Source organism: Scardinius erythrophthalmus (genome assembly GCF_964197995.2).
Source record: "Scardinius erythrophthalmus genome assembly, chromosome: 1".
Lineage (NCBI taxonomy): Eukaryota > Metazoa > Chordata > Actinopteri > Cypriniformes > Leuciscidae > Scardinius > Scardinius erythrophthalmus.
Genome location: NC_138221.1, coordinates 5,426,632 through 5,452,762, shown reverse-complemented (window position 1 = coordinate 5,452,762; position 26,131 = coordinate 5,426,632). Strand labels below are relative to the sequence as shown.

General features: G+C 37.8%; 1 protein-coding gene across 1 annotated transcript; it reads left to right on the top strand.

The window, feature by feature from the left end:
- Positions 1 to 2,905: 2,905 nt before the first annotated feature.
- LOC308703306 (uncharacterized protein) lies at positions 2,906 to 24,231 on the top strand. The gene is made up of 2 exons (XM_081386667.1): positions 2,906 to 3,128; positions 23,021 to 24,231. Exons 1-2 carry the CDS (start codon positions 3,071 to 3,073, stop codon positions 24,007 to 24,009), a joined length of 1,047 nt encoding a protein of 348 aa, XP_081242793.1. The 5' UTR covers positions 2,906 to 3,070; the 3' UTR covers positions 24,010 to 24,231.
- The last annotated feature ends 1,900 nt before the right edge of the window (positions 24,232 to 26,131 follow it).

The following is a 26,131-nucleotide window of genomic DNA, read 5'->3' as shown; positions in this document are numbered from 1 at the left end:
TATTTGGTTCAATTTGTTTATTATAATATAAGTCAAAGGTAACCATAGTAACAACATGAAATTAAATATTTAAAAAAAAAATGAAATTTGGTTCCTGGAGGCACCCAAAGTGGTTCCACACAGTGCCTAATATAAGAGTTCCTCAGGAAACCTGTGTGGTTCCTCAGAGAACCGGCCCTTTTTAAAGGGTGCCTAGAGGATCTACAGACGGTTCCGCCGGTGTGGCGAAGTGAAGAACCCCAAAAGGTTCCTCCAGGCACCTTTTATTTTTACAGTGTAGAACAATTAATATGCAACATGCCAAGCCTAGTCAAAGTTTAGAGGTAATATTAAATAGTCATTAATATACAATACAGGATGTGCTCTATCAGCATAATTGCGTAATCAGTGTTGGGTGTAATACAGTACTAACTAATTAATGAATTACTGTAATTTAATTATTTTTTATTCTAAAATTAAAATAAGGAATTTCTCTTTAAAAATAGTACAGTAATCTTATTACACTGTTGAAGATTTAATAAGTAGCTTTTAGTAGAATAAAGTAGAAGTCACGTGAATACAGTCTTCTGTAGAAGTGTTTTTATTTCAGTGTTTTTTCTTTAGTAAGGACATGCGCTAGTCGAACTGCCTCATGTATCTAAACATAATAGAAGCTTTCTACTTTTATCTGGGGTTTCAACAAAAGGAAATTCTACAGGTGCTAATCTACCAACATGCCTTTACTATTAGTCTTAGGACGCTACAGAATAAACTGAGCCGGACTTTACAGGCCAACACACTTTTCAGACTAGATGGAGGTGATCCTCCTCTGCTTATTCTGACTATTTTGTGCTTCACTTGAAAAAGTTCCTTTCAACTTTAGTAACTGGAGTCACTTCAGTTCTAAAATAATAATAATAATGGAAGGCTACTAGTAAAGCTGAATCTGCGTGGCCCTGATTGGCTGCGGTGGTGTCCCGTACGCAGGCTGATAACGTCACCGCTCGCTCGCGCCGTCTCTCTTCCGTCATAAGCCTCTGTTACTCCAGTTTGGACGCGTAAACGACAGCTGCGCACAGCTCGGACGCGGACTACTTGTATTTATACTTTCTGCTGAGGTCCGCTCGGTAAACGCGTTAAACGCATACGCATTAGATCGGTCTGGCCAGTATAATCGATAATATTTTAAATATTTAAAGTTTATATTTGCATTTATGTCAAAACCTAGACACTTTCAAACATCAAAATTACATTTATTCATATGTATTCGTGTCAAAATGACATATAAACATCTTTTCCTATTCTATTTTGCCTGGAAACGCTTCCAACAGGCTTGCGTGAAAAATAGGCATTGTTTCTATTTCTAGAAGGCACGCGTTTTCCGTTTTTTCAAATTCGGCGTCCATGTTATTTCCATCTCTTTCGCGGTTTTAACCTAATGAACGCGCGCCCTTGGTCCGCGCGGGCACAAAAAATGGGAGGCACGCGCCAGTCCGCAACAAGCCTCCGCGCGCACCCCCGATGACGATTTTTACGTCACGCGGACCCTTGCGGACCCTCGCGCCATCGCGGTCGCGGAAAGTATAACAGAGGCTATAGTGTTTCAGCGTCGAGTCTTCTGAGGTGAGGAGAGCAGAACACGGTATTTCTCATATTTACTCAACCATCACACACACTTTATACAGTTTGATTAAGCGACAGACTCATTTCTGTATTGTTTTCATTGATCACAGCGATACTTGTGCGTCTTTTCTGGCGTCTTCCTTCTGAAATAAACATTTAGTGCAGCAGCAGCGAGCATGAGGAGAATATGTTGAGTTCATTCAGACCTGAGCGAGTTTGTGTTCGTTTGTGTGATTGTCTCGATGTTTGGAGTGAGAACTGTTACTGAATGTCAAGTTAAAGTTTGAGATCTGTGAGGGGAATCGATCTCAAGTGTTTCTGTTGCCGTTTTCATGTTTACCTTTATTTATTATTGTCGACATTTATCGTTGGCAGATTACATTTACTTATTAAAATTGATGTAGACACTTTATATTGTCCCTGTATGAGTAATGAACGTGGGAAACATCAAATCTATACATGCATGGGAATATATTAATTAAGTTTGACACAGGAAACGTTACATTTTCTTTAATTTTTAGTTGTATGATCATTGTCAGTTTCTGTACATATGTAACATGTTAATGATGGAATTACTTTATTGCAATTAATAGTTATTATAAAGTCGAACTATACTTAGATTCACATATTATGTGTTGTAGTTATTTGCCTGAAGAGGTTTGTAAAGACAGGTTATTTAATTATTTTGTTTTATTATTGATGATTTATGTTATATTGATATATTGCAATATAGCAGTTTTACAGGCTTTTATCATCTATCTGACTCAAATAATGTGTTTCTAACAGCAAACACTCAGAATAAAGTGAGATGATCTGCTGATGATCCTGAATGGCTTGTTGAATGAGTGTTGATAGTCTGAGGCTCATCAATATTAACAGATCTGCTGAAAACACTCTTTATTTCATGACAATAGTTCCTGTTTTCACCTCATTTATTATGCTGATGTCTTCAGATCTCCTGTAAATTGACACTTAAAGCTCATTTCATTGGTGTCAGCAGACTGAGGGGATTTGTTGGCTACTTTATGTACCTTTTATTTCTGTTTTTATGATTTTGTTCTGTTTTTCTTCTTACCATTATTTATATTTGGTAGAATTAAAATTATTTATATTATTTTCTATATTTCTAGATACCTGTATTGTAATGAAGAAGTAGAATATTGTTAGGATTAGCAATAAAAATAGGCTAATTAATGAATTGGCGTCAGTTACTGTACGAATAATAGATAGACAGACATAAATGCTTAGAAGTGTCATTTATTATAAAAACAAACTCAGTGATTTATATTTTTGATTTTGGCAGATCAGCTCCTCCCACTGTATTCACATCATCAGTGAAGCTCCTCCCACAGTAATTCAGCAATAAATGCTGTAAATTCCCATAAGCTACAAGTGAAGACGAGCATCAGAGCATCAGGAAGAGCTGAAATCTGCAAAGACTGAGTTTATTAAAGAGGACAGAGAGAACATGAGTGAACCAGAACCCTGCAGAATGAAACACACTGAAGATCCTGAAGAACAAAGAGGTTGGTGTTTATTCTTCATTCATTCATGATGCTGAAGAACATTCATGTTAGAAACATTCAAGCACTTCATCACATTTAGATAAACAGTTCAACTATGAAACGGTACAGAATGTTCTGGGTTTATTTTCAACAAATGGTCAGTAGAGGGAGGTTTGAGACCTTTTTATATTGATTGTCAACATCAGATCAGGCTAAATACTGTTTTAACTGTTTTATTTTACATTTATTTTATATCTGGTTCCCAATTTGCAACAACATTACCAGAATTTTAGTCATTTTCAACATAGTTTACAAAATGTATATTTTTAGGAATAGTCAGTAAACACCAAGTTGTTAAAGTTGTATTTGTCAAATATCATACAAGTTATTCATAGTTATAGAGATTCTTCTTACAGTAACTTTGGTAACAGGGTTGATGAATAGTCAATGCTACAGTTTGTGTAAAAACTGAGACAATGGATTGAGATTATTTTCTTGTCTTCCCATCATGCAGTAGAAAGAGCCTAGATGATGTCACTTCCTGAGTGTCTCAGTTTTAAGAAATACTCTTTTTTTAAAATCAGGAAAATCATGTCAGGAGTAACAGGGTTGAGTGAAACATGTAGGACACAGATAAAGATAATAAAAAATTTTAATTTAAAAATAGTTAAAGCCATGGCCACTCAACACATTGAGCTTGTGAAGTTTCTACAGACACTGCAACGGCCGTGAAATGACGGAAATAAATTTAACATACAACAAATAATAATAATAATAATAATTCAAAATGTTTAAATAAACAATCCCCTCCACTTGAATGCTAAACGCTTGTGTTATTTGTCACAGGTAATTCACTTGAGCTTATGTTTCTGGTGTCCCACTTTCACATGCGGATGAATGGAAGTCAGTGCAAGGAAAAGTCTAGTGTGAACGGCCATTAATAATTAAAACGGTTTTAGTAAAATGTAATATCAATCTCAAAGTTGGTGTCAAAATGGCAGTATTGTATATTTTAATGTTAATATCATGTTAGATAATTGTGTCATTGATCAAATATGTTTAATAGTTCTTGCTAAAGAAACATGGGATTCGTGCCTATAATGTTTTAAAAATAATAATTGGAAGATAAATTTACCTCATTCATGGAAAGACGTACCGTATTTTCCGGACTTATATATATAGTCAGGTGCGACTTATACAGTGCTATGCATAAGTTTAGACACCCATACTAAAGTTGACTAGGCTCTTTGCACCCAATGCAGTTTGGTTTTAGGGCTTATCATTCGACAGAGACAGCAACATGTTATTTTTTGGAAAAGGTTAAATCAAATATGGACAAAGGAGGGATAGTGGGAGGAATATTTCTAGATCTGCGTAAAGCATTCGATACAGTTAATCATTCAGTTTTACTGCACAAACTTCATGCATTTAATTTTTCTTCAAAGTTTATTAGTCTTATTAACTCTTATCTTTTATCTCGTTCCCAAAGTGTAAGAATTGACCAATATAGTTCCACCCCCTTACTATTATCAACTGGTGTTCCACAGGGTTCAATTTTAGGTCCAATTCTTTTTAGTTTATACATTAACGAGCTACCATCTTTGTGTAAGAACTGTGACACTTTGATGTATGCAGACGACACAGTTATTTTGGCCTATGGAAAATCTACAGAGTAAGTTGCATCTAAACTAACTGAGGCCATGTCATCGATTTCAATCTGGCTTGAACAATCCTGTCTGCAATTGAATATATCTAAAACAGTTACCATGTTTTTTTCTAAAAACAATATAAATATAGAACCTGAAATTTTTATATCTGGAGAAAGGTTACAGGTCGTCACAGAATATAAATATCTAGGATTATATATAGATTCAAATCTCAATTTCAAAACTCACATCAAAAAAGTTAGTAATAGGATTAAGTTCAGTCTAGTCAATTTCAGATTCATTAGAGATTTCCTTTCAACAGAAGCTGCTAAATTATATTTCTTTTCCATGATTTTATCCCACATAACATATTGTTTAATAAGCTGGTCCAATACTCACTCTACAACAATAAAACCATTAGAAAGATTATACAAACAAGCATTAAAAATATTGGATAAAAAAACATATCACTACCACCACTGTAGTATTCTGAGGAAATATCAGTTACTTACTTGGGATAATTTAATTAAATTCAAAAACATTTGTTTAATTTATAAAATTAGATACGGCTTAGCACCTCCTCCACTATGTGATTTTATACATTTTAGATCCAGTGAGGTTAGGGTAACTAGAGGGGCAGTGAGGGAAGACTGCATCATACCCCGGAGAAAAACAGCTTTTGGTCAGGCCGTTTTCTCCGTAAGAGCAGTTCAGCAATGGAACACTGTGCCGGCAACCATTAGAGAGTCCTTGTCATTCTTTTCAAAAAGAATGCAAAAAAATGGCTTGTAGAGAGCCAAACCTGTGGGCACTAATGTTTTATGTGTGTGTATTTAAATATTATATTATTATTTTTATGTATTTGGTAACCATAATGTGTTGTATGCAATTATTTATTTTATTTTTTTTCTTGTGATTTTGTACTTGTGATTATTTTTAAAGGTTGCCTTGTTTAAATCTGGCTGGGGGACTACCGATGAAAATTAGCACTTTTGAGTCATATTTTTGTGTCATATTCATATCGTTTTCACTGTGCTGTATGTAAAATTAGCGTTACCTTGTCTTTATTTGAAAAAATTGATTACAGCACGGAATTACCAGATTACTGAGAGCCCTGTTACAGTGTTTAGGCTACCTTCTTTTTATTCACATATTCATATATTTCTAAACGATTACTTTGTGAAAAATACTGTAATAGGATTGCAAATTTAAGAAGTTGCCATCTAAAGTATAAAAGCATGTTTATTTTTAAAATGTGTTTTATAATTTATTTAATATTGATTATCCCTGGAGGCTTAACCAAAGTACTCCAGCCACTCGACATCTCTGTGAACCGGAGCTTTAAGGCAGTCTTGCGTCACCTGTGGGAAGAGTGGATGGTGGATGGAGAGCACAGCTTTATGGCAACCGGGAGGATGCGCCATGCAACTTTCCAGCAAGTCCTTGGATGGATCGACACAGCATGGACTTTAGTGACAACCGAAACCATTCTGTCGGGATTCAGAAAGGCTGGAATAATTGGAACTGATGCCGAATCTGACGACAGCCCCGCAGAAGAGGAGACAGCGCTTCATCTTCCTCTGGAGTTGGCGGAGTTGTTCAAAAGCGACACAGAGGATGAAGAATTCAACGGATTTAGTGACGTGGAATGAGATCGCGGGAGCTTGGTGAACTTGCTTTACCGATAACTGTTGGACTCGCTGGCTTATGTTAATTTAGCCTATTCAGCCTCCTGGGTATGTTCTTTATGCTATTGTGTATCTAACTGTTAATGTGTTACGTTAACATACACCTATTCAGCCTGTTTTTCTGTGTGCTATTGTGTATCAGTAGCTGAATAACTTAAATGTCTGTCTGCTTTAATAACTTACCCTCTGGGGTCTGAGCTGTTTTCTGGGCCCTGGCAGGGCTCCAGACTAACTTTTTTTATTAGGAGCGCTGTAGCCCCTGACTTAAAATTTTAGGAGCGCAAGCAGAAAATTTAGGGGCACACCTTAAATCACCTTGCAATGCAATTATTCACATTTTCCCCCAAAATAACTGTATTACTGACAAATGCTTTGATAATAAATAGCCTTAACGTACAGAAATTACAATGTGCAGTTTTATTTTAAGTTCACAGGGCTCCAGACTAACATTTGAGGGCAGCGGCACTAAGTTCTACAGAAAGTATTTGGTAGCACTGTGGGATGACAAAGCACTGAGCTTAATTTGAGGTGTATAGATAAAGTTAACTTTAATTATTATCATTCATAATGTCTTAATATTAATTCAAAAGCAAAATGAGTGACAAAATAGATATTAGGGAGTGAAAATAGCCAGTAAGCGTCCTCTGCAGCTATGTTTACAATAGTAATTTAATCTTTATCTTTTTTTTTTTTAAATAAGTGTGAGTTTTCCTACTTCTTGAAACTTTTAGTTTTATAAATAGGTACAATCTTTAAAGGATGAACAAAAAATGTTTTGGTCAACACATTAAAAATAACATTTAAATATGATAATATAGTTTTGAAGTGCTGGAAAAATATGTGTAGGCTACTGTTATAACCACAGTATACCATAGTTACAGTTAGTGTTACTACAGTAAATCCAAGGTGAATGTTGCTGATTTGTGGACCTAAAGCCTTCTATAACTTGTTCGCTCATTGCACGTTTCTCCTGGTTTCCACGTCAGCGCTGTTTGATCTGATATGGTTTATAACAGAGAATTCTGCGTCAAATCTGAATGTTTCTCACTGGATCTCGCAGCAATGTTATTAATTCTGTCGCGAACTCAATGGATTTCTTCACTGGATCTCCACGATGTAACTGTTTCGCGTGATCGCGATCGGCCCGCGACTGGCGAGAGGAGCTCTGCGCTGTCTATTATTGGTTCGAACTATTAAACGGTCTGTGAAGCAGAATGAGTACTGAGTAGCGCAGTTTTTTTCCACTTTCATTTTGTTTTTATTTATTAACATGTCACGGCATACTCTATGCTTGAGGCTGAGATTGAGTGTTTAAACTGCGAAGTGCCTGCACTGTCTGCAAACTTCGTTTTCCCCGCAGTTCTGGGGTAGCGACTGCAACATTCGCAGCTCATGGAGTTCATCTCCTTACAGTACCTCAACCAGCTGAATTCTCGTAGCCAGTCTTCCCGAAAATAGTGGGTTCAGGCCTTTATCACCTTACAAACCTCTGACTCTGAATCATCATCATCCGACTGTGTCTGTCCGTGACATTGATATTTGTCTCCGTCTCCTTCCCACGGACGTTTACGCGCGCTCGATTATCTCTAGGACCCTCCCCCTCCACACATTAGCCAGTTACAGTGGCCATTCCCTATTCTTCTCACACTCATTGGCCTGCCACATATTCCAGATTCATTGACGCGCCCCTTCCACGTTTAATGTGAAAAAATAAAAAAAATAATTACTGGTCGCACATGTGCGACTGGGTGTAAAATTCAGTCGCACACTCTCAAATTTTGGTCGCAAAATGCGACCATTTGGTCGCAGTCTGGAGCCCTGCCTGGAGGTGTTCTGACATGCTCTGACATTTGTGTTTATTTCTGTTACTTGTGACATTTTCATGGCTAAAGTCTAATTACACTGTATTCAGCACAAACTCTGCTACAATAATATATCAGCAGCATGTATGTAAAAGTTTGTAGTTTTGAGATAATGACATTTATGCGTGGTTTGTGAAAATACAAAAAAAAAATCTCTCTGAAATAAGGCCATGAAACCCATACTGATTATTTCTTCACTTTTGGAAATTGTATGACGTAGCCTAGAATATTTGCTCTAAAACTATGTGAAAATCACCCTGACTGCTCATTCAGAGAAGACAATATATTGATTTAAAATTTTTACGACGTGTTTTGTGTGAGAAAGCTTTATGCGGGAGGTCATAAATATGTATGGCTTTTCACACCTGAGAAAGACAAAGACCCTCCCCTAACGGCCCTATTAGGAGCTATCAGGCACTGTCATTCTGAGCAACCTTTCACCTTTCATTTATTTACAACACAACAATCCAAAGATACACAACAAATGACAAAAAAAGCACTTAATGAAAACAATGATCCAAAGAAAGAGACCTTTGTGCCATTCCTAAAAACATTGTACATACCTTTCATTTCCAAGGTGTTTGATTTTCACTTTACCATGTTCATGTACAGAGACTCGTGTGAATGTTGAAGTAAGCAGGACTCAGTGGTATCTGGGCCCTGAAAAAAAAAAAGTGAACATACTGATATCAAGAGAAAGGCCTGCACGATTTTTGGGAATAAATTTGAGATTTTTCTGGTTAAAATTGCTTTTTAAAATTCACAGAATACACACACACAAATGTTTCCAACAATATATAATATAATGAACACCAGGTGTGTTGTGCCTTGTAGGCATAGGCTATGCACAGTGCTGCATAAAATAATAACAATAACCTATAGCAGCCTATAAATCTTCCAAAAGATTTCAGTAACAACTAAGCTAGAGAAGAATATATTGATTATCATGTTACTTCAAATTAGAGCCCGACCGATATGGATTTTTGGGGGCCGATGCCGATATTAACTCGAAAAGAGCCGATTTATAAGCCGATATTTTGATTTTGAAAATAAACTGGATATTAGACCCATTTCCTATAAACTGCACTTACACAATATTCAATAGCAAAATATCTGCCTGTTCTATGTATGTGGGCTGTATAAACCATTTTCCAGAAGGGATTATGTTAAAAAAAAGCCTTAGATTACAGTCTCAATGACTAAGCAATTGCACATCAAAAGTATATATTTTTTAATGATCAAAAAACAGTCTGATTTTAAACATTTAACACTTTTACTTACTTCCAGTTGAAGCTGGTTTTAACAGTCTGTGTACTGTAAATAAATTATAATACTAAAGTTAAAGTAAAAGAGCTATACCAAAACAAATTAAATATTCCACAAAACCATGTCAATGAATTGAAAATTAGAGAATCATTTTCAATCATCAGTTGCTGCCTGCCTTCTAAAACCTACTATTTAGCGATCTAAATCCATTATGTGACTCGTTAATGCTGCGGCTGAACGACAGTCTGCAACGTGTTTACTATTACTACTGTCTCTTTAAGAGCTGCGCGCAACGCGTCTAATATACACGCATTTAACAAGCAGATTTTCTCTCAATTTTCTCAAGTTTGCTTTCACTTTAGACATCACCGACTTTATGTAAACTTTGTGTGTATTTGACAGTATTAGCACAATAAGACTCGAAAGATAACTTAGTCCAGTATCCAGGCGCTGGTAGACAGGCTTTTAGTGCATGTGAGCTTCACATGATGTACACGCTGAGAAACACATGTTAGAACAGCACATCAGCACGCGAATTAAATGTTTAACCGACAAGGCATCAAAGCACATGCAAATTATGAACTTTTATGAACTGCAGTGTCCCTTTTCGCTGCTTTAACATTTTATGTGAATATACGTCGCGTTGTTCAGTATGATGGGCGCTAGAATAGGAACTGATAGAATGCCCGATACTACGATATTTCTTCAAAAGCAGATCGTGGAGACATTTTAATCGTCCACGATCAAAAATCGTCATATCGCACACCCCTACCATGAACACACTTCACCGATGATCTCACTCGCGGATAACTGGTTCTCTCTGCCCGACTCTGTCTGGATCAGCAGGTTGCAGGATGTGTGGCGCGTTTATACCCTGTTACCAACAGGGACGTGTAGAGTGCCCTCTGGTGGACAAACTATACAACGCCAACACTCATGACATGGTTGAAGGGTGTTTCGTCCGTTTTTATATTATTTTTGAAATATTAATTTATCGGCCATTACAAATGCCGATACTGATAGTTTGGAAAATGCCTAATATCGGCCGATAATATCGGCCTGCCGATAAATCGGTCGGGCTCTACTTCAAATGTTTCCATACGTTATGATGATATGAAATTAGATAATAGTAACCATAATGTTTTATATTTGAGCGCGATCGCGTATGAATGTATCATATTTTGGATCGTGATCGCGCTCAAATATAAAACATTATGGTTACCATATATCCTACATATCTACGTTTGAGCAGATATCCACAAACACAGTAACAGTAAACACGGGTCTAAATATTATAATATTCACCATATATCTAGCAACAGTTCAACTGCAATGTGAAATTTATGCAACAATAACAATCTAATATGTAAGAATTTCTTACCTGTATTTCTTGTCTTCAAATCACGTTCTTCTTCTTCTGATGTAAATCCAACATAAGCTCACAGCGCGTCTTTCAAACTCGACGAAAAGCAGAGACTTGAAGTGTTTTGGTGTTTTGTTTTTGAGGTAATGAGCGCTATCGCCCATGTGGAGATTTGCATGTGAATCTCTTTTGCGCGAGTGGGCATGGTCAAATTAAAAAATAATTAGGAAGTGTTTGAGAATCTGGGCATCTTGTTGGTTTTATACAAATTACTTAAACAGAGAATATTTGTTTTCAGTTTGAATCCTATCATTTAAAAGTACACACTTAAATGTTTATAAAGGTATATGGCTCATAAATGTGTGACAAGTATTCGCTTTTGTTTCAGTTTATAGACGTGCTCAAGAAAAAAAGTTCACCGCGACGGAGAGGCAGAACGCACACCCTGTCTATTTTCTTTATTTTACAAAAGCACAATGTTTTGATTTGATTGTAAGTGGACACATACAAAAGTAGAAATATCACAGATTCTTTTTTTATATTTCTTTTTTTCTGTATGACCATAAATGACTGATAAATTTAAGTTTATAGTGCTACAATGTGATGAAAATCCAGCAAAACGCGCGGGCACGGGTTAATGTCTGTTTAAATAACTTGTTATTGGTCTTGGATTTTGTTAAATCCATTTCTAAATAAATGCAACTTATAGTCCAGTGCGACTTATATATGTTTTTTTTCCTCGTCATGACGTATTTTTGGACTGATGCGACTTGTACTCCGGAGCGACTTATAGTCCGGAAAAATACGGTAATCAATTAAAAAAAGGCATCAAATTATTACAATATTTTATAACAGTTGTCTACTTTCTACTATTACATCAGGGCTCACTTTCAGGTCCTTTCACTTTGTAGCTGCCTGGTTTAAGAAAGGTTGGACTCTTCGACTGATGATTCTCACACACTTTATTTGAATGTCCGTCATCACATACGATCACCGTCGGACACCATTGACTCGTTGAGAATCAACGTAAAAGCTTGTACAAAAGAAAAGAAAAATACCAAAATGAATAAACCTTGAAATTAACATACATCAAAACCAAATAAATAAAGATTAAAGACTTAAATATACATAAACAACAAAGCAACAACCAACAATTAATCTTGATACAAAGAAAATAAATCAAAACAAAACAAAGATAGCAGAAGTCTATAACCGTACCTTGTTCTCCATTTAAACCAGGAGCTAAATCCTTTTAAACTCCTTGCAAACCGTAAACCTTTGATACCACAAACATGTACGTCTGGGTCTCGTTCCATACTGAAATGTTTGGACCATATGCGCATTATATCCGCTCACGCGGGCGAACGTCAAAATAAAAGACCTCCGTTACCATAACACAAATGAAACCCAATATATAAAAAAAATAAATACCATACAAAAATAAACAAAAACAAAAAAATAATAATAATTAAATTTAAGGACTATATTATTTACATACTTTCAAAACAGACAATATAACAAAGTCATTAACACTCCCACCAAATTATGAGTGCAAATCTCACACCAAAATGTACAAGCACGAGTAATTTCCCTTTATCCTTTTTTTTTTTTTACTTTTTTTTTGTTTTTATACTTTTTTCCTTTCTTTTTTTTTTTTTACAATTTAACCTCAAACCAACATTAAAAATTCCAAACCATGAGTTTAGACATTAAAATGATACTCATTGACCTCTCAATCTCTCAATGGGAAATGTTCGAATGAAGAACACTAATGTCCCTCCATTAGTAAAATTAGTTTTTGCACTGGTCTTTCAATTACGGACGGTTTGCTAACACGCTTGCCCTTTGCATTAAGCTTCGGATCGCCTAGAAATATCTTAGCTCTTCTTACAAGTCCATCATCGCTAGAAATAGTTTCCTTTATTCTGCCAAGCCTCCATTCGTTTCTAGGCATTTCCTCTTCTTTGACGATAACAAGATCATCAACTTGAAGATTTCTCTTAGACACATTCCACTTCTGTCGGGCAGCTATATTCGCAAGATACTCTTTGCGCCAGCGACTCCAAAATTGTTCCGCTAAATACTGCACATGTCTCCATCTTTTCCGTGCAAATACATCCTCCCTAACGAAATTTCCTGGTGGAGGCAAAGCAGTAGTCGATTTTAATGTAAGCAGATGATTTGGAGTGATTGGTGCTAGACTTTGAGGATCAGTCAGGCAATCAACAGTGAGCGGCCTATTATTCACAATAGCCATTGCTTCATACAAAAAAGCTCGTAAGGAGGAGTCATTTAACCTTCCCGGATGAAGTGCAAGAGTAGCATTTAACACAGATCTGATTGTTCTAATTTGACGTTCCCACACGCCGCCAGCATGACTTGCATGCGGTGCATTCATAACAAAATCGCACTGCTTCTCTGATAAGAAGGTTTTCACTCTTTCCACATCCATTTCCTCAAGTGCATTCTTTAACTCATTTTTTGCTCCCACAAAGTTACTTCCTTGATCGGACCTTAACTGCTGCACAGTACCTCTCATGGCAATAAAACAACGAAGAGCATTGATAAAAGAATCCGTTGTCATATCAGTGAGCATCTCAATGTGTACAGCACGGGAACTGAAACAAGTAAAGAGAAGACCATACCGTTTATGAACACTTCTGCCCTGCTGTATAAGAAACGGGCCAAAGCAATCCATGCCAGTATATGTAAATGGAGGCGATGGAACCACTCTCTCCATGGGGAAATCCGCCATTTTCTGTTCTTCAACTGGTCGCCTGTGCTTTCTGCAAATTATACAACTCCTAATACAGGATGTCACAATCTTGTTGATTCCTGGTATCCAAAAGCCATTAGATCTTATCTCATTTACAGTAAATCCTTTGCCTTGGTGCGCAACTTTGTTGTGAAATTCTATCAAAGAATTTGCGGACTTTCTATCAGAATTAATATTGACTGCAGATAAAGTACTAATTGTTGGTGATTTTAATATACACATCGATAATGAAAAAGATGCATTGGGATTGGCATTTAAAGACATTGTAAATTCAATTGGAGTTAGACAACACGTGTCAGGACCTACTCATCGTCGTAATCATACTCTAGATCTAATATTATCACACGGAATAGATGTTGATGCCGTTGAAATTCTGCAGCAGAGCGATGACATCTCAGATCATTACCTAGTCTCGTGTAATTTGCATTTAGCCAAGGCTGCAAAGCTGACTCCGTGTTTCAAATATGTGAGACCTATCACTTCTGCTACTAAAGATTGCTTTATTAATAATCTTCCTAATCAGTTTCATCATCTCAGCATCTCAGATAGCTTAGAAGAACTAGATATTACAACAGAAACGTTTAACTCTCTCTTTTCCAGCACTTTAGACACAGTTGCTCCGTTGCGCTTAAAGAAGATTAAAGAAAATAGTCCAACGCCGTGGTACAACGAGCACACTCGGGCCCTTAAGAGAGCAGCCAGAAAAATGGAGCGCAACTGGAAGAAAACAAAACTAGAGGTATTTCGCATTTCATGGAAGGAGAGCTCTATTGCTTACAGAGAGGCTTTAAAAGCTGCTAGATCTGCTTATTTTTCAACCCTATTAGAAGAAAATAAACATAATCCTAGGTATTTATTTGAAACGGTGGCTAAACTAACGAAAAATAAAGCTTCAAGCCCAGAAGTTTCCAAGCAACACAGCAGTAATGACTTTATGAACTTCTTCAATTATAAGATTGATAATATCAGGGACAAAATTATAACTATGCAACCGTCTACTACAGTATCGCATCAGGCAGTGCATTGTAGTCTCCCTGAGGAAAAATTTGATTCATTCGTTGCTATAGGAGAGGAAGAATTTACTAAACTCATTAAATCATCTAAATCTACAACATGTATGTTAGACCCTATACCGACTAAGCTACTGAAAGAAATACTTCCAGAGGTCATAGATCCTCTTCTTAATATCATTAATTCGTCTTTGTCTCTAGGATACGTACCAAAAAACTTTAAGCTGGCTATGATTAAACCGCTTGTTAAAAAAACGCAACTTGATCCTTCAGAATTAGTCAATTACAGGCCGATCTCGAATCTACCTTTTCTGTCAAAGATATTAGAAAAGGCAGTATCCTCACAACTGTGTTCCTTTCTTGAAAGAAATGATATCTGCGAGGATTTCCAGTCAGGATTTAGACCGTACCATAGTACCGAGACAGCTCTCGTTAGAGTCACAAATGATTTGCTCTTATCATCCGATCGTGGTTGTATCTCTCTATTAGTGTTACTTGATCTTAGTGCTGCATTTGACACCATTGACCACAACGTTCTTTTAAATAGATTAGAACATTATGTTGGCATTACGGGAATTGCACTAGCATGGTTTAAATCATACTTATCTGACCGTTATCAGTTTGTAGCAGTAAATGATGAGATGTCTCATCGATCACAAGTTCAGTATGGCGTACCACAAGGCTCAGTACTAGGACCGTTGCTGTTCACTCTGTACATGCTACCCTTAGGAGATATCATTAGGAAACATGGCATTAGCTTTCACTGTTATGCCGATGATACTCAGCTCTATATTTCTTCAAAACCTAACGAAACTTATCAATTCACAAAATTAACGGAATGCATAGCGGATATAAAAAATTGGATGACTTGTAATTTCCTACTTCTAAATTCTGAAAAAACAGAGTTTCTAATTATTGGACAAAAAACTTCCTCACGTAATAATCTAGAATACTGTCTAACACTCGATGGCTGCTCTGTTAAGTCTTCGTCGTCGGTTAGGAACCTGGGTGTGCTCTTTGATACCAATCTTTCATTTGAAAGTCACGTGTCTAGTATCTGTAAAACTGCATTTTTCCATCTTAAAAATATATCTAAATTACGCCATATGCTCTCAGTGACAAATGCGGAACAATTAGTTCATGCGTTCATGACCTCAAGGCTAGATTATTGTAATGCTCTACTGGGTGGTTGTCCTGCACGCTTAATAAACAAATTACAGCTGGTTCAAAACGCAGCAGCTCGAGTTCTTACCAGAACCAGGAAGTATGACCATATTAGCCCAGTTCTGTCAAAACTGCATTGGCTCCCTATTAAACATCGCATCAATTTTAAAATATTGCTGATCACTTACAAAGCACTGAATGGTTTAGCTCCGCAGTACTTGAGCGAGCTCTTAACGCATTATAGTCCGTCACGTCTATTGCGATCTCAAAATTCCGGCCAGTTGATAATACCTAGAATATCAAAATCGACTGCTGGCGGTAGATCCTTTTCCTATTTAGCACCAAAACTCTGGAACAGTCTTCCTACCATTGTCCGGGAAGCAGACACACTCTGTCAGTTCAAAGCCAGATTAAAGACACATCTCTTTGACCTAGCTTTCACATAATACATTATAGACTTCTATAATTTAATGTTAGGCTGCATAGATTAGGTCAGCCGGAACCGGGAACACTTCCCAAAAATCCTGATGTACTCGTTACATCATGAGAAGAATGGCATCTACGCTAATTTTAGTGTCTGTGTTTATCCTGAGGTTTTCCTGCAGCCTGCCGGATCCAGGCCGTATCCAGATCTGACGAAGGACCTTCGCCTGGACCGATGACAACGCAGTGCTGAAGTGCCAACTAGTCTCTCCCTATGGAGGATCCCACTACCACTCTACAGATAAGGCGTTTTCGGGAAAATCCGTTTCGCGTTCCTACCCCAAAGCAACAAAATAAAATAAAATTCTTTATCAAAATTTATAGGGAAAGACAAGTACTTTGTTTAGGCTTGGCTTGTAGGGAATTCCAAACCTGCATATATTCAAACGCACATAACTATAGAACCCATTCTAAATGCTCATGTGAACGCCATCAGTGTTTCTCACAGGTTCGCGTTTAAAGTCTGTGTAGAGGGAATGGTGTCGTCTTAGCGGCCCCTAATTTAATAACAAATGATCATTGCGACGGAAGCAAATCAATCAAAACTAACTTTAGATGGAAATAACTTAACTCTGCTGTAAAGCCGAAACAATCTCTGTTACCTTAAATTATACGCTTATCTCTGTAAAGCTGCTTTGAGGCAATCTACGTTGTTAAAAGCGCTATATAAATGAAGATGACTTGACTTGACTTGAAAGTGAGCAACAATCATTTCTGTGATCTGATGATTTCTTGGAATTATTATAGGATGTTTCACAGAATCTGGAAAGGTTGAGAGGCAAAGTCTACCTCCCACCCTGAGTAAACCATCTTTATCCATGAAAGGGTCAAGAGAGTACAATGCACTCCGAGATGAGATATTTCTTCCACTCTTAATCACTTTCAGATCATCCTTGTAGGAAGTATCTTGCAGACATTTGATTATGTGAAGTTCTGCCTTTTGACGCTCAAGCATAGTACTGAGATGATTAGATTTGTCTTTGTTAGCTCTCCTTAAAAGACGAGCTACAGCTCTGACTGCCTTTGACCAAGAAGAAAACTTTGAAAGAAGGTCTATCAAGCTCAGATTCCTTGTGCAATCAGTATTCAAAGCACAACATATTTTTACCTCTGGATCTCCAAGCAGAAGTTCAGGAACATGTTCTTCTGGTACAGACATTTCTTCATCCCACAAGAACTTAGGATCAGTGAACCAGTTTGAGGTGAATAACTCCTTCGCTGTTAAACCTCTGGATGCATGATCAGCAGGGTTTTCCTCTGTTGGAACATATTTCCACTGCTGGGGAGTCGTACTGAGATGTATTCTTTGCACTCGATTGGCAACAAAAGTGTGAAATCTGCGTGCCTCATTACTTATATATCCCAATACTACTTTGGAGTCTGTCCAGAATGTCTCCTTGACAACAGCATAGTCCAGTTCTCTCTTAAGCATACTGCTCACTTTAACAGAAACGACGGCAGCTGTTAACTCTAATCTGGGAATTGTTGTAACTTTAAGAGTTGCAACTCTTGATTTCCCAACAACCAATGCACAGTGAATATCTCCATCCTCATTTTTGAGTCTCAAATATGAACACTGACCATATCCATGGACACAAGCATCAGAAAAGTGGTGCAATTCAATTTGAATAGCTCTTCCAAAACTAGAGGGTGCATATGTTCGTGGTACATCTATTTTCTGCAGATGGTTTAAATCTCGTCTCCATCGCTCCCACCTTAAATTCAGTTCATTTGATAGAGGGTCATCCCATCCACTGCCACGCTTGCATACATCCTGCAGTATTCCTTTTCCACTCAACAGCACGGGTGCAATAAGTCCCAGAGGATCATAAACGGAAGCAACAGAAGACAAGATGCCACGTCGAGTAACAGGTTGATCCTTTAACTGAACTTTAAACTTAAAACAGTCCGATTCTCTTTCCCATTGTATGCCAAGAGTTCTTTCCAGGGGTAACTCGTCAAATGAAAGATCAACATTCTTCACATCAGAGATTCTTTCTGAGATGGGAATGCTATCCAGCACTACTTTACTGTTTGACACAAATTTGTGGAGCCGTAGGCCACCTATAGCACAAAGCTGCCGTGCCTCATCTGCAACTTTAACAGCTTCTTCAGCATTCTCCACACTGATCACTCCATCATCCACATAGAAATTTCTTCTCACAAACTGTGAACCTAGTGGATACAACTCACTGTTTTCAGTTGCAAGATGTTTCAAACCATAATTTGTGCACCCTGAGGATGAGGTGGCACCAAAGAGATGAACCTTCATGTGAAACTCACTTGCAGGCTGGTTGAGATCGCCATCTTTCCACCATAGGAAGCGCAGGAAGTCTCTATCAGATTCGTCGACATGAAACTGGTGGTACATTTTCTCTACATCACACATGAGTGCAACGGGATGTTGACAAAATCGAATCAAGATGCCATTTAGACCGTTTATCAGGTCGGGACCTTGAAGCAGGAAATCATTTAAAGAATACCCCCTATACCTGGCTGAGCAATCAAACACTACCCGCAATTTATCTGCCTTTTTTGGATGGAAGACACCATGGTGCGGTATGTACCAGGTTTCTCCCTCCTTGCCGCTGTCACGTACTTCCTCCGCATCTCCTCTCTGCAAGATTTCATTCATGAATTCATCATAACGTTTTTTATACATCTCATCTTTAGTCATCTTCCTTTTGAGATGGTTGAGTCTGATAATGACACCTTGTTTATTGTTTGGTAAGTTAGGCCTCACTTTAAAAGGAAGTGGCATTTGGTAATGGCCATGAACATTCCTCTGTATACCTTCCTTTAATTTCTCAAGAAAAAGGATGTCATCCTGGGAAACCTTTGCACTCTCTTCTTCAGTGTCTTTAAAATCACTCTCAAGGACACGAATGACATCACCTGGCATGATAGAAGGGAGCTCCTTAACCGCAATGCGGTGAGACAATCTATTGATTTCAGGTAGATCAAGGTGTGGTGAAGAACAACCTACTATACTCCATCCTAAGTCTGTCTGAATGGCGTAGGGTTCATCATCACCTCCCACAATTACTTCTCTGGGGATCATTGACCTTGAAAAATTGTAACCTATTAAGAGAGCAACATCACAGTTCTGTAATGGAGGTATCCTGTCCGCAATGACAGTGAGATGATTCCAGTTTTTAGCGACTTCACAAGTTGGAATATGGCTACGATTAGCTGGTATGCAGTCTTTGGTGTAAGCGGGTGGTAAATCAATATAATTATCAGATTCGTATGCTCTCACTTGGAGTCCTGATACTCTCTCACTCTGCAGGATAGTATCTTTTCCAAGCATGGTGGTAAGCTTCAATCTTACTGGAAACGTTGTTGCCTGTAGAGCATCGCACACTTCTCTGTCGATAAACGTAGTATCACTCTGAGAATCCAAAAGTGCATATATCAGCTTCTCACAACTTGGATTTTGTTTTACAGATACCCAGACAGGTACAATCATTGAAGTATAAGCATTTCGCTCTTCCGCGTTTACACTCAAAGTCACTGCATTCATTGTACCATCAGGGTCACTTTGAGTCTGAACTGCAGAAGATAAAGTCTTTACCACTTTCACAAAGTTGTCGTTGTGTAAACTAGTTGGATGCTTCCTTTTACAGGTATTACAAATGAGACGACAACGACACTCCTTTGCACTGTGACCAGACTTCAAGCATCCATAGCAAAGCCTCTTCTCTTGAATAATTTTCCGTCGCTCCTCCAATGGTTTACTGAGAAAGCTGAAACAATTGTCAAGTTGATGGTTATCTTTCTGGCAAAGCATACACAACATTTTATTCACTGGTTTGACAGCTTTTTGACTCTCGATGTTTGCGTGAGTGGTGAAAACTCTAACTCTGTTTCTTGTAGTTGTTTTCAGATTTGACTTTTCAGTGAAAGGTTCTGCAACGTGAAGAGCATGAAATGAAGTAACTGGGTTGCAAGCAATCTCTGCTTCAGTAGACACAAAAGCAGCAAATTCTTTAAAAGTGGGATACTCGTGATCTCCAGAAAGAGATTGTGTGACTTGACGATTCCATCTGCCAATTGCCCAATCTGGTAATTTCAGCACAAGTTTCTGATTTTCTTGATAATCATTTAAAATTTGAAGGCCTTTGACATGTGGCATGGCATCTTGGCATGCATTTAAAAAGTCAGAGAAGGTTTGAAGACCAATGGCATCCTTTTGATGAATTTTAGGCCAGCTTGCCAGCTTTTCTCTGAACGCTTTTTGTATCACAAATGGTTGGCCGTAACGATCGTTCAGTCTGCTCCACGCATCTTTATAGGCTTCATCATCTGCTCTGAAGAATGTTCCTTCCAAAGCTTTCCTAGCAGGACCACTCACATAGCCTACTTCTTGAGGTAAAACATCTTATCAGCAGGAGAGACAGTTTTCTTGTCAATAAGTGCAGAAAAGGATTGCTTAAACTCAATGAAATGAATGGGGTCACCAACAAAAACAGGAGGCTCTGGCACCGGTAACTTACTCATGGTCAGGCCATCTTGAAATGCTTGAACAAGAAGCGGTATATCAGTTGCTGATGCTTCAACTCTCTCCCTTTTAGTTTCATGACACACCCTTTGAAACGTTTCTTGCTTTTTCACATTTGTTTGAGAGAAATCTGATTCTGATCCGTTTATACTGCTACAATCTTTGGACAAGTTAGTCTTCTCTTTCTCAACCTCTTGATTATAGACTTCTAGTTTAGCTTGAGCTGCTTTCAGATCCTTTTGCGCTTGAATCTGCTCTAGTTCCTTCAACTCGATGTCAAGAGCCCTTTTATGTTGTTCTTCTAACTGCTTTATCTTTTCTTTTTGCTTTGATTCTTCTAGCAAAACATTATATGCAGCTTGCTTAGCTGCCACTTCTGCCGCAGCGTCTACACGTTTGGCTTCTAAGCTTGATACAACAGAGCGATGACTAGAGTAATTACTAGTTTTCTGACTAACTCGTGAAACCGTTGAACCAAAGATTGAATGGGCATACTGATGGTCTAATAAGGTACGAAGACGACTTCTCTCCCTTTCACCATCAAAATCTCCATCTAAACCTGTTATTCTTTCATAAATGATTTTAATGATGTCAGCTGTAACTGCTTCACAAGCATCCATTTTTCTCCTCATTTCAATAGCAGGTGATACACGCTCTCTAAAGTCTTTGTAAGCACTCAGAACTTTGTTTTTGGCCGCCTCCAAAGTATCAATCAAAATAGCTAACTGAGTCCCTAGTGCGTCTGATTTAAGATGCTCACGTGCACTACGAGCTTCTATTTTCCATTGATTATATAAAGATACAACCTTTTTCTCCTTCTTTGATAGCTCTTCTTGCTGATACGCTAACATTTTTTCAGTAGGGACATGCGTGCGCTTTGAATGGCGTGTACTCTCACTTTGAGTTTCTACATGATGGCTCTCAGTTTGCCTATCTGCCTCCTTTGCACCTGCATCTGATTTTGACATTTTCAGTTCACCAAATTAGATAACATTATTCACATTTAAAATTCAAATCAATTTGTTGAAATATGTTCAGCAAGTTCACTTTAGCCACATGTGCTGAAACATAACCCTTAAAAGTGAAACTCGTTTGATACACTTTAGTCCATTAATATACGATCTACACGCGGCAATGTTCATTCACCCTTTAAATCAGACACGAAAAAATGAGAAAAGATTTCTCTTCAGAGCTCATTTCATATCTTTGTCTTTGGTACTCACTGCGATCCACCAAAAAATTTGGAACAGTTCACTTCCCTTAATCAGTTCATTAAATCGCTCCAACTGCTGCCCGTAGGTTTGTAGAGCCGTCCTCTTGAACTTCACTTGAAACTTGATCCATATAGAAAACAGTCAATCACCTAACGTTAGTCCACGACGAGCGCGCCGACATAAGTTCCTCCATCAACCATGGCGTTCCTTCAAGCAGTACAGCGGTTTGATGATGGCAAGCTTTTACTGTAGCTGCCTGGTTTAAGAAAGGTTGGACTCTTCGACTGATGATTCTCACACACTTTATTTGAATGTCCGTCATCACATACGATCACCGTCGGACACCATTGACTCGTTGAGAATCAACGTAAAAGCTTGTACAAAAGAAAACAAAATACCAAAATGAATAAACCTTGAAATTAACATACATCAAAACCAAATAAATAAAGATTAAAGACTTAAATATACATAAACAACAAAGCAACAACCAACAATTAATCTTGATACAAAGAAAATAAATCAAAACAAAACAAAGATAGCAGGAAGTCTATAACCGTACCTTGTTCTCCATTTAAACCAGGAGCTAAATCCTTTTAAACTCCTTGCAAACTGTAAACCTATGATACCACAAACATGTACGTCTGGGTCTCGTTCCATACTGAAATGTTTGGACCATATGCGCATTATATCCGCTCACGCGGGCGAACGTCAAAATAAAAGACCTCCGTTACCATAACACAAATGAAACCCAAAAAAAATAAATACCATACAAAAATAAACAAAAAAAATAAAATAATAATAATTAAATTTAAGGACTATATTATTTACATACTTTCAAAACAGACAATATAACAAAGTCATTAACACACTTTATATTTCTCTCTTTGAATTATTTTGATGTACTGAAAATTAAATGTAATATTTGTTTCTTTCATGTCAGACCTGATGGAAGAGAGCGAGGAGAGTGAAGAACTGAGTGAAGTGGAGGAGGAGAGTGAAGAACTGAGTGAAGTGGAGGAGGAGACTGAAGAACTGAGTGAAGTGGAGGAGGAACATCATGTCCAACCTGGAGAAAACCCTTTGAGTCGCTCAAAGACTAAAAATAATTTTTTAAAGAAAAGAAGAGCCAAGAAATCTTTCACCTGCACTCAGTGTGGAAAGAGTTTCACAAAGAAAGGAAATCTTGAGCAACACATGAGGATCCACACCGGAGAGAAGCCGTTCTCATGTGATCAGTGTGGGAAGAGTCTCACAACCAAACAAAGTCTTGAGCATCACATGAGGATCCACACCGGAGTGAAGCCGTTCTCATGTGATCAGTGCGGCAAAACATTTCTTAGTGCATCACACCTGAAGAAACACCTGACAGTTCATACGAAGGAGAAGCCGCATTCATGTTCTGTGTGTGGAAAGAGGTTTTCACTGCTGCCTAATTTATACACACACCAGAAAATTCACACTGGTGTAAGAGAGTACATGTGCTTTGAGTGTGAGAAGACTTTTACTACAGCGAACTGTTTAAAACGGCACCAGAGAATTCACACTGGAGAAAAACCTTACAAGTGTTCACACTGTGACAAGAGATTCAGTCAGTCAGCAAATCTGAAAACACATGAGAGGATCCACACTGGAGAAAAACGTTACAAGTGTTCACACTGTGACAAGAGATTCAGTCAGTCATCATCTCTGATAAAACATGAGAGGATCCACACTGGAGAGAAGCCTTACAAGTGTTCACACTGTGACAAGAGATTCAGTAACTCATCACATCTGAAAACACATGAGATGATTCACACTGGAGAGAAGCCTTACAAGTGTTCACACTGTGACAAGAGATTCAGTCAGTCAGCAAATCTGAGATCACATGAGAGGATCCACACTGGAGAGAAACGTTTCAAGTGTTCACACTGTGACAAGAGATTCAGTTGATCATCAGATCTGAAAACACATGAAAGGACTCACCCTGGAGAGAAACCTTACAAGTGTGATCAGTGCGGAAAGAGTTTCTCCTATAAAATTTACCTGGATCTACACATGGAGAAACCCCTTCACCACAGTCTGAGGAGAAAGAGAAAACTTAACATGGTTTGGACTAGGGATGCAAATTATCGATTAATTCATTAATCATTAATTGATTGACCTTATCGATTGATTAACGATTAACTGATAAGCGTCTATTTTCCTGAGAATGTAAATTTCTCACGGTATCAATAGTGTCTTTAACCCTCTGAGGTCGGCAATCACGCCGGCGGGATCTGCTCGGTTTTTTCCTTATCAGTTGAATTGAGACCCGAAATACTCTTTTGACTTTGATTTTACAAAACAAGTTTCATACATCAATCGATTCTGTTAAATGTGTATTATTTTTGTGTATACTCACAATAAAAACAAAGTGTTGTGCTTTTTGCCAAATAAAGAAAAATAAACACGAAGCGAGTTCTGCCTACTCTTCGTCAATGAAGTCAATTCTGAAACACTTCCGAAAATGAACTGTAACTCAGCGAATACTCAGTCAAACAGGCATATCCTCATATCCTCAAACATTGGAGTGTCCGTGCTCAACTAAGGCAGAGGCGACATTTATGCTAGTGAACCGAACAATGGTGTAATGATTCAGTTCGACTCCCAAGATGAGACGATGCTCACCCGACTGGCCAATAGGAACGTGGCCCCGCCCATGACACAAATTTCACAGCTAAAGCAAAATCCTGACACGAGAGCAAAAAATTGCATCGAGAGCAAAGAAAAGCGTTTTGAGAGAAACTTTTTTTTTTTTTTTGAGAAAATATTTTCACACTGATAGCAAAAAATATAGTATTTTGAGAGAGAAATAATTTTTAAAATATGATTTTTTTTATTTTTTATGTTCTATGAGAAAATACTTTCTCTCAAAACTTTTTTAGTCTCAAATATGATTATTTTTTGCTATTGGTATGAAAACTTTTTCTCTCAAATATTATTTTTTCTCTCATGAAATGCTTTTTTGCTATCAGTGTGATAACTTTTTTCTCAAACTTTTTTTTTTCTCTCAGATCATTTATTTACTCGCATGTAATAAAGACACAAATCTATCTCCATACACCTGTTGCATGTGAAACATTAAGCAACATAAAATAAATGTTAAATAAAAATCTACATGGGTAGGCTTAGCTTACAATATTAAGCCTACATATAATAATCTATCTGGTAAACTACTTGAATGAAAAACTTGAAACATTAGCAGCAGCAGCACTTATAACCCCCCTCGGTCTGAGAAAGGTAACAGTAATATTACTAGACCTGGAAACTTCAAATATAGAACTGAACACAACTTAAATCATCCCTGAGGAAGGTGACAGTAAAATTAGAGGGCGTCCCTCATTTACACTGTCAGTGAAATGTGACCAAATTCCGATTTTTTTCTCACATTTGACACAGATTTGATGTGTTCTATGACAGTGTAAACAGGAAAAAAACGCATGCATTCGGATAGATCGAGATCGGTTTCAGGCCTCATTCATATGTGGAATTAAATCTGTGCCAATGCGATTGTCATGTAAACAGGCAGGTCGGATTTTCTGAGGCATTAGGCAACGTCTCCGCAGTTTAATGATGAGAGAAACCCACGCGCATCTGCAAAGTGACGGATGACCCGACGAAACGTGTCGTACGAGGAATGTGGACAAACGTTGACACAACATATTGTTGTACACAACAAAATTTCGGACCCACTGCTCCTCGTTAAAGCCAATATTTAAAGCCAGTATGCTCCCACCAGTCCTGAGATCTCTCTCACACACAATAACTGAAGCATATGCGCAATGGTGGCACTTTTCGTCCTCCTTCGCCTCAAATTTGAAATGCTCCCACACTCCACTCCGTTTTGACCGCCTCATGTTTGGTCTCTTTTTTGCCGCCTCAGGTTTGTGTCGGTTCTCTCATCGCCCGCGAGAACCTCGTGTCACGCTCGCAATGTTCAATTAGCCGACAATTAATTTAATTTAATCGAGTAAATTCTTGTCGACAATTAATCAATAATCGATTAACCATTTACATCCCTAGTTTGGACCGT

Bases quoted from the DNA above. Each gene is read 5' to 3' on its own strand.
- LOC308703306 (XM_081386667.1), top strand. From the start codon at position 3,071: ATGAGTGAACCAGAACCCTGCAGAATGAAACACACTGAAGATCCTGAA. The intron at 3,129-23,020 runs GTTGGTGTTTAT...CTTTCATGTCAG, and splicing joins AGATCCTGAAGAACAAAGAG to ACCTGATGGAAGAGAGCGAG.